The 9873-nt window shown below is 38.1% G+C and overlaps 1 protein-coding gene across 1 annotated transcript in view; it reads left to right on the forward strand.

Annotated features, from left to right (window-relative positions):
- thsd7ba (thrombospondin, type I, domain containing 7Ba) overlaps positions 1-5799 on the forward strand; it is a 201625-nt gene extending 195826 nt beyond the window's left edge. Inside the window, exons 25-29 of the mRNA XM_076875192.1 lie at positions 546-641; positions 1779-1861; positions 2502-2697; positions 2995-3082; positions 3373-5799. Coding sequence (XP_076731307.1) covers positions 546-641; positions 1779-1861; positions 2502-2697; positions 2995-3082; positions 3373-3454 — 545 coding nt within the window. The 3' untranslated portion in view covers positions 3455-5799. The remainder of the gene's footprint in view (positions 1-545; positions 642-1778; positions 1862-2501; positions 2698-2994; positions 3083-3372) is intronic.
- Positions 5800-9873: the final 4074 nt, after the last annotated feature.

Here is a 9873-nt window from a genome sequence, read left to right on the forward strand (position 1 = left end):
ATATATATATATATATATATATAGACATTGTCTACAAATTATTTTTGCCTCTTGATTGTTTTTCTATTAATTAGTTGTTTTTGAAACCATAACAGGGTAACTGTGGGCTACAGCGAATATATAAATTGTCCTAACCTTGTTCTTTATTTCCTTTCCTTTAGTGTTTTTAATCGTTTGTCCCATATTTTAGCACTGCACATTTTCTTTAATACATGACGCTCAAGTGCCTTTCACTGTTTCTCTCTTTAAATCAATTTTTCCCTGTAGCTTCCTCTGGGAAAATATGAGCTTTCCTGCAAAAAAACAAACAAAAAATGGCATTTTTCAGACATTTCCAACCAATTTTGAGATCATTTTCACCACCTTTGTCTCACAGCACACTGCATCAGTTACAAAGGTGCATTTTCTTCCCATACTAAAACCGTAATATGTCTTACCATAATGAAGTTGCAGAAAGGAGTGGTAGTTAACGTCTGACGACAGGTCTGCTTGGCCAACACAAACTGCTAATGAGCGTCGTCTCTGCCTCTCTGCTGTTGCAACAGGAGGAAAATGCCACAGTTACCAGTGGAGGACAGGAGGATGGAGCAACAACGAGAGAACAGTATGGTGTCAGCGCTCAGACGGCGTCAATGTTACAGGTGAACAGTCGTTGGGTCTTCTGGCCACCTTAGATGGGTCAAACAGAATTGCTCCTGGGAAAACGCAGACATGTTCTTGTATAAATATAAATCATATTAATGCAGGCTGCAGCTAAAAGTGCCCCAGTTCTGTTTTTGTTCCCCCATGCTGAACTGAATCATTTTTCAATTCAGTCTGGATCACACGGATATGTGCTACAATATCAGATAATTTGATCGCTCAAAAAGAAATTTGTAAGCGTTGCCATGACAGTAAGTGAATCTGCTTTCATTCATCTAAGAAAGCTATTACACTGGTAATATTAGCAGAGGTGGCTTTAGCAGGTGGTTCAGAAATAAATATAGATCATGATTTTCTTGTTGGTTCACGAGATAATTGGAAACGAGACGTTGGAAAAGATCTGAGAAGGCTCGATACAAAATCGGATACGATGTCTTTTTGCCTTTGTTAATCATTTGAGTTTATGATAATATACTGTCCATGGGTTACATCCTGTAACAATTATGATTAGCTATTTTACCCCCTCTCAAAAACATCTGATAGTACTTCACAGTCTTCCATTGGAACACATGTTTCTTTCACATGCGTATAAATACACACTCAGAGAAAAAGCATGGCTTTAGTATAGAGTTCTAGTTGAATTTAACACCTTATTTGATCTACCTAGTCTCAGTGGAGCCTCCATTGATTTCTGCCTCTTAACATAAGTAATCAATAAGCCAGACTCTGAGCTGCAAGGCTTTCAATCCATATAAATATAAACGTGCATTTGTATTTGTGGGAAGTAAAGCAGGCGTAGAGAACGAGAACAAAGGTAATGGTATTGGGGGAATGAAAGCTTTAGGCGAGCTTGATGTGCTGTAAATAGTGGTTGAATGTGATCTTATCACTGCTAGGAAGTGTTTTTGGCAAATATGAGCCCAGAAGGAATAACCTCCCTCTGCAAAGAAGGCAACAACCTCAGGCATTACTCTTTGATATTTTGACATGCAATTTTCCATGTTGGAATTAAAATGTTCACAGACTGATGGGGGGCTCTGATAGGCAACTAAGCCCATTAATCTGATGTGACAGTACATTAATTTAGCAATCAATAGGTAAAGGAACAGAAATAAGAACACACTGTCTTTCTCCAGGGGGATGTTTCCCACAAAAAAGGCCCACCACGCTAAGACACTGTCATCCTCCGTGCACAAAACCGTTCTCACACTGCACGCCGGTAAGACCATTGCACTTTGATCAGGCAGCTGTGATCTCTGTAATTCTCACTGTTTTTTTGTTTTTTTTGCCGTTTTATTTGTATTTTTTTGCTGCCCCCACGTTTTCGGTGGGGAGTTAAATGGATTTTGACAGATGACATTTTTAATTTGGCAGAACAGGCCATTAAAGAATAATCAGATTAATACCAATGAACGTGGGCTCCATGTCAGTTAGAGACTACACCTATGAGGTGGGGGGACTGCACACAAGCAGCATGAAAATGACAAATAATAGATTTAGCTTGAAGTTTTACTGCCCCTTACAGTACCCCCGTGTTACTGCACCCACAAATGCAACGCTGTGAAATCACGTGTTGCATTTGTTTCAGGGTGCCTGTTTTTAGCCTGACGGGGCGCATTCTTATCCGTTTCCAGATCCGGGAAGCGGTGTAATCTACCCCCCGACGAGAACAATTTAGTGCTGGAAAAAGTAAACCTGTGTTTAGAGTGAGAAATATTTTGTTGAGTAAAACAGAACGGTCCAAATATGTGGCAGCCCATTTGTCAGCAGTGCTTTGCAGTAATTGGAAAGCAACAACTGCAGTCATCGTCAGCTCGCTGTAAATGATGTTCTTCTGGGCTTCTTTCCCCCTCATGCAGAGTGGAGTGTGTGGGTGTGAGAAGGGTTACACTGAGGTGATGACCACTCACGGTTTCTTGGACTACTGCACCAGAACTCCGGGGTTGGACAACAATAAGAAAGCAGATGTGAAAACTAACTCTGGCAGATTAAAACCTGGGCCGTCTAAGGCCAAAGACCGCTACAACGAGTGGACCCTACGACCTGTTGGCCCAGGTACTGAAATGAAAATCATGTGTGCAGACCAACCAGTACTGCTACGACCTTTGAACCTAACTTTGTTGCTCACCGGGACGGGGGAGGAATTTAGGTCCATGTTTTTACACGAATTCATTATATATTACAAGAAAGACAATGTTCAATAGACTTTAAATGCCTAAAACTGTAGTCAGGACTAGCCCTACTTATTTATTCTGAGCAGTGAGGAAAAAGTTCTAAAAGATATTCATAAAATAGATGTAGACTTACATATATTTAAAACTTTCTATTAAAAACTGCTTTCTGATTGCACAGATGGAAGAGTAAAGCTGTGGGTTTACGCCGTGACTGCTGTTGGATTCATCTTAATACTCTTCATTATAGCGTTATCGTTCCTGGTCTGGTATGTACCGTTTTCTACTCGGTGTTCAGTCTCAGAAACAAAAGATTCATTGTGGTTTGTGCACATTCTGTATGAGAATGGAGAACATCAAGAAGGAAAGCAAGTGTCTTTCCTTGGACAGAACCCTGCCAAGTATGAGTTATAGTCTACTCTATACTTTGTCTGCTGTGTTGCTGTTATCAGATAATGGAATTCTTTGTAAGGACTGAAATCAAGTTGGGCTGCCTTGTGCTACTAAGCCACATGAACTCTTAGCTTTTCTTTCTTGTCTGTCCTTTTTTTTTTTTCAGTAAGCCATCCAAAACCACTAAGACGTCTCCCCCACCGCAGAAGCCCTTGACCCTGGCCTATGATGGTGACATGGATATGTAACCAGGTTGCTATACCTCACAAGGACACGCTCGGCATCAGACAGCCTGCTGCCTGTGTTCAGATTGTTAGGAAGCACATCCGTCACTTACTGTTTGCTCGGTTTTTGCAATGTCTCAAATAGATCAGCGAATAGCAACGATCACACATGATTTGCTGCTGAAGGGTAACAAATCTCGCTAGAGCCACTCGCTTCCTCAAAGAAGAGGAACCAGAGCTGATCAAAGTGAAAAAATGAGACAAGGACCTCTAGTTTCTTTTCTTTTTTTAATGCTTGCAACATGAACACACAGTTGAAGCACTATTTAAAACCTGCGAAAGAAGATGAATGCACAGCTGTTGCTCTTGGAGGGGGTTTTTTTTGTTTTCTTTTTTGTGTGTGTCAAGTATCCGAGGGACATCCTGGTTGACTCGTCAGCAGTCGCTCGTGATATTCAAAGACCCACAGAGGTGGGAGTATTTGACTTTGTCTCATCAGTGGTGGATCTTTGTGAAAGGAAACGTCTCAAGCCTTTTGAGTAAACTAAAACAGCCTTTTTTTGAATTTTCGACAATAAACACGATGGTCTATGCACTACGTTAGTGCTGATTCCGTTTTCCTTTCCGATGACTTTTCTAGTGTTTTAATTGTAATGCAAGTTTTTGCTGTCAGATTGTGTTTTGTTGATGATGCCATATGTTGTGTATATGTGAAAACCAAATGCAGGCTTGCCTTGAGTTTAACGATACAATGATGCAGTAATTTCTCCTCCCTTATTCTCCCTGGATTCTCGACCACTGAGGACAAAAATGAGTAAGTAAGTCAGAGCGGAGTAATTTGTACAAAACCAAAAAACGTCCGAGTATTTTGGTGACGAGTGCGGTATCGCACATAATGCAAATTACAGTATGTAATACCAGTATGATAAAGACCATACCTCATATGCAGTGCTTAAAGGTTATTAGACCACCTACCATTAAAAGAATAATACGAATAAATAAGTATTTATTAGGCAAATATAAAAAGAATTCATATTTTTAGATTAAAAAAATCAGAAATTAATGAAGCATAATATTCAACCACTAAAACTAATTTCTCTGTTCAGGAACACAAGGAAATAACTGTAATTTGACATTTTTATCAAAAAAATAACAAGCAGTTTGGGGTCTTTTTTATTGTTTTTTTTAACTAAATGTGAAAATTCGTGGATATCAATGATAATTATTTGTCAGCATATAACAAGTTTGCGCATACAGGTCGATTTAACTGTTACAGAAACATAAAATATTATTCTGGTAATTACCGTTACTGTGTAATTAAGCCAGTTGTGGTATGAACCTTTCTATGGGTTGTGGTCTAATAAATGTGTTAAGCACTTTTTCACTAAATGCAAAGCAAGAAAGGACTAAGCATCAAAACATACCGGAGCATAGAGAGGACGAATTATCCACTGGATTACACACAGTGCTTTAACAGAGCAGATGCGCTTTATTTATTTAAAAATTTTCATATTTTAGTGCTTTATTTTACATCCAAATACAAGGTCTTTTTTTGTTGTTGTTGTTTTTGTACCATGAGTACAGGGCTGAAGACATAAAAGATAGCAAATACCAAATATTTATGAGCACATAATTTAATAATCCGGCAGCTTCTTATTTATTTTCTTATTCTAGTCTTATTTTCTAGCCCTGTCTTTTTTTAAAAATATATATATTTCCACTCATAGCATCTTGGTAGATTCGAGACTTTTCACCTTCCTTTTGTGCAATATTCACACAGCCCAGTGGAGAATGAAGTTCCTGGTATTGGCTAATTTTGGCTCTGATCGGAGTTTATGCTGTTTCTCGTTCTGCCAAGACTAACTGGAGATTTGGTCTTGTGTTGTCCGATCTCCTCCTGAATGTATTTTATCGGGAACTCTTTAATCTTAACGGTTGTGCAAATACGGTTGTTACGTGACTGTATTCCAACAGCTGATTGTATGTAGGCATGCTAGATCCATTTTGGCAGAACGTTCTCCAAGTGGCCTTTGCAAAGATTCTGTTTTACAATTTACCGAACATTTCAGAATCGTTTAATTTAGACAGTGTTTCTAATATTTGGCCGATAAAGTGACACAAAGGAACATGTGGAAAATGATGACAAGGATAACGAATAAAAGTAAAGTGAAACCCCTTTCTGAAAACATGACATACTAATTATTTACTGTATTTAAAAGAAAAAAACAGCCTGATTTGATGAGACGTCTCTCTGGTTATGTCCCAGAAAACTAAAAGTATGTTCACCCATTGTTTACAGCATCATGCTGCTTGTGTTTTTATTGTGTATACATGGAGAGCTGGACAAAAATGCAAATAAATTGTGAAACCATGTGAAATCAATGCACTGCTTTCTTTCCTCTTTGGTGCACCTTTTTAAATATTTTTTTGAGGGATGCTTTTGTTCTCCTGTGATCTCCATCGGCTCCTTGACTATCGAGTCCTGATAAATTCTAATTACTGATACAGGCTCAGAGGCAAAGCCTAGAATATATAAGCTGCTGATAAGATTCATCTTGCCCTCCAGTCAGATTCCCAGTCTGATAGTCCCGCAGGATGCACGCAGGTTGCGAAGGAAACAGTGTTTAAATCTTTTGTCTCATCTAATTCATTTATTTAAGACTGTCACTTTTGTTTAAGAGAAGGTTGAATTCAAATGCTTGTGTCACGGCCATCTGATCTGTGGCAAAGATGTGGGCCGATCTTGTCATGTTCTATTCATCTCATTTTAGTAGCTTTCAAGACATATTTGCACATTTCAGTGGATGCTTGTGAGCGGAATGAAAATGGTTAGTTTAATTAATTTTATTTATCTATCATATGAAAGCTGGCTGATTCTAATAAAATGCTGTATCCTGCAGTTTGTCAGGGCAGAGCAGAGCTTAATGAATGTTTAGCATCATCAGTGCTTAATGCTTTAAAATAATGGCCATTATAATGCTTATTATCATTTATTACTAATGTATTATGTGTGAATCTGCAGCCCAGAGGAGTGAAGCAGTTCTTAGAGATATCTAGTTTCTGATATGTTCAGCCTCTCTAAAATAAGTCTGTTAATGTTTTTTCCAGGGGAAAAAAAGTCTTTTTAGGATTTTATGAATGTATTAGGAATCGTCGGCCAGCAGACATTGAAACAAGAAGCCAGTTTCATTCAGATCGTGTTCATTACAGGTCTCTTGACCACCAGTATTCTCCATGCCTTTAGGATAATCCCATCAAGGTTTATATCAGGATCAGGATTTAATTGCATGAGACTCCTCTACAGTCAGTTTTAATCACCAGTGCTGCTGAAGCTGATAAATTATGACATTTCTTGAAGACTTAATACAAGGGCAGCTATCTTTGACTTCACTAAGTTATTTAGTTTGTAAGTTTAGGGGTTGGGGATGTTGGAGCTAGTCCAAAACTACTACTGCCTGATTCAGCTGTTTCACTGAAACTAACAATTAATCACTTACATTGTATAGATTTGTCTCGAGTGTGTTTTCAACCATGCTTTAATGTAGTGGCAGCAGAAAGTTAATGTTTTCACTTAACCCATGAAGATGTACCACTCCGTGTCCATCTACCTGCTACACTATGCTTTAGAACAAGAGTTATCAACATCACCTATGAACATTATCTGGATGCTCATTGTAAAGTTGCAACTGTGTAATAAACCAACTGTTTATTAATTAGTAAACATCCAGCCATCTATCTGTTTTCTTCCACATATCCAACGCAGGGTCAGTGTTAGGCTGGATCTCAGCTGTTGTGCCTCCCAAATAATTATTAACTGAAGGTAAATTGACAACTGATTAACCATTTATTATTATCATCATTATTATTTAATAATAGGGGTATTAAAGTGTACCCCTATGTTGTAGTGTGGTGTTTAATGTCAAAGCAAATGATTCAGTGAACAACCAAGTAAAAAGTTTCTCTACATTCCCCTAACTCAAAAGTGCATTTTATCCAGTACTTATAACTAAGTGAATGGCAAACTAAAGATTTCTTCTTTTTAGAGCCAATATATAAATCCTTGCACGGTAACACATTCAAGTGAAATGGTGAACACAAAAATGTCAGTGTTGTCATTGCGAACATGTTATTACTGACATTGCTATTTAGCTCAAAGGACCATTAAAAGCTAGATTGAAGAGATGAGCGGCTGACCCTCTTTTGAACTATGACCTGGCATCGCGTGCTTCCGATAGTGTGGTGGTTAACACGTTCACTTGGCGAGTGAAAGGTTGAGTCCTGCCAGAGAAACAAATTCCCTTTGGGGTTGGAAGGGCATCCAGCTTTCAGCGTAAAACCCTGCCAGATCAAAAATGTGGAGCTACCTGCTGTGGTAACCCCCTTGTTGCAAGGGAGCAGCTGAAGGAAGCTTTTATCACAGAGCACAAAATGCACAATAGTGTGTGTCTTGCTGGGCCTTCTAGGGATAGAAAGACAGAGAAAGTGAGACAGACTAATAAATATTTGGTGCTGAATTTGACAGTTAGGCAGGCTGGGTATCTAATTAATCAAGAAGGAGAAGAGAAGGACTTCATGCCAGTCCACCCACTAATCTTCTGACTTCCATTTTTGGTGATTACATGAGCCAGCACACTGAGATCTTAGAGGGTGCAAAGGTGGAACACGGAGAACTGTGAGGTCAAAAAGATGAGCTGGTGCAAGCTTATGTAATTAATAAAAATCCTGGTTTCCACATGGAGTCTCTGAAATAAGGACAAATTGTTGTTATAAGGTCAGTGCTTTTCATTTTCGTCTGACAGCATTATTTAGTTCAAGATGAAATTTTAATCTTCCACAATGTTTTAAAAAAAAAAAAAAAAAAAAAGGATGCAAGACTTTCTTTTATGATGAACTGGAAAAATTATGAAGTACTGATTTAAATTCACCTCAGTCAGTGTTTAGAGGTAAATGATGTCAAGTAAACCCAGTGAAATGCAATGATTTCTTGGTACATTTGCAAACTGAGACACACAAACCAACAAAGTGATTAGGCTATGTGTGTCGGTAGGTGAAGGCACGATGCTCTCTGAGGAGCCAAGGTTGTAAAATATCACTGCTAAAATGAAACGATTACGTCATAAATGTCGCACTTTCTATCCTAGATCTCATTCATCTCACTACTGCAGCAGCACAGAAAGAAAAATCAACAAACTGACAATAAACACGCTTCTAATCTCATGCACAGTTATTATACTTGTGCTGAAGATGTGCCAATTATCCAACCTGAATTCATAAACAAGCCTTTTAAACTTCTACTAATTGATCACAACTAATACAAGACGATAAAAGAACCGAGGATATTAGCTGTGTTAGCGAGTGCACTTACACAACGCTCGCTTACACAATGCCTATCCTTGTGTTGTGTAAGTGACACAATGATGTAAGTGACTCAACTGACACAATAAAGAAGGGCTTCTTTATTATTTTCTAATAAAAGGATTTCTTTTATTAGAAATCAAGTCAGTGCTTCTATCTTTCTTGACAAGTTGTTGATCTTAGCCTTGTTTAACTCATTTGTCTTGTTTTCCTATTTAAACACTCTTCATTTGAAGCCAGAGATGAAAAGGCATTTTTGTTGTCTTGTGACAGAGCTACAGTTTACAGGTGCTTTTTAAGGCCTAAAATAAAGATTTTTCCAAAGACTATGTGGCAGGTGAAGTACTGCTTTCATCATCCATTTAATAATGACAGTAATAATATGGTCTGCAAATGTTGGGATGGGTTGGGAGGATCCTAGCAACAGAACCTGCTGGGAAATACTGTTCCACCATTTTTTTCATTTTTATTTTATTTTTTTACATTTCACAAAAACTTTAATAAGAAATAATCAGACTGATCGAATCATCCAACAGAGTCAAATTACTCTAATAAATTGTAGACTTTCTGCAACACAATGTGCAATAAACTACACCACAAAAGCATGTTCTTCTTTGTCATATCAATCTGTACTTGAGCATATTCCCAATCAGCTTCATCAATATCTGCATAACTATAAATCTGTCCAAGGCCAAATATTTTTCATCAGTTTCATTTCAAAGTATATTCTTTCCCAGCTATAGTGTGAGTCTCATGACCAGGAGTTCAAGTGAGATTATACATGTGGGGAAAATGATATATGGCTGATTTCCAAACCCCAGCTTGTACAAAAGGTAGAATTCAGTGAGTGAATCTAAAGAGCACCATCACCTTAAAGATAAATTGATGTAACCTAGTAACAGTACTCTAGATGTAACCAGCAAACCACAAGGCATCACTGTAAACTTTTAACTAATCAGTATAACCCACACTAAACAGCCTGATGTTTCATCCAACCTATTCATGTAACACAAAACCAGCCCATTCATCCAGTCTCTTCTGCTTATCCCTATCCCAGCTACCATAGGGTGATAGGCAGGGTACATAAC

The sequence above is a fragment of the Maylandia zebra genome, linkage group LG16 (assembly GCF_041146795.1).
Source record: "Maylandia zebra isolate NMK-2024a linkage group LG16, Mzebra_GT3a, whole genome shotgun sequence".
NCBI lineage: Eukaryota > Metazoa > Chordata > Actinopteri > Cichliformes > Cichlidae > Maylandia > Maylandia zebra.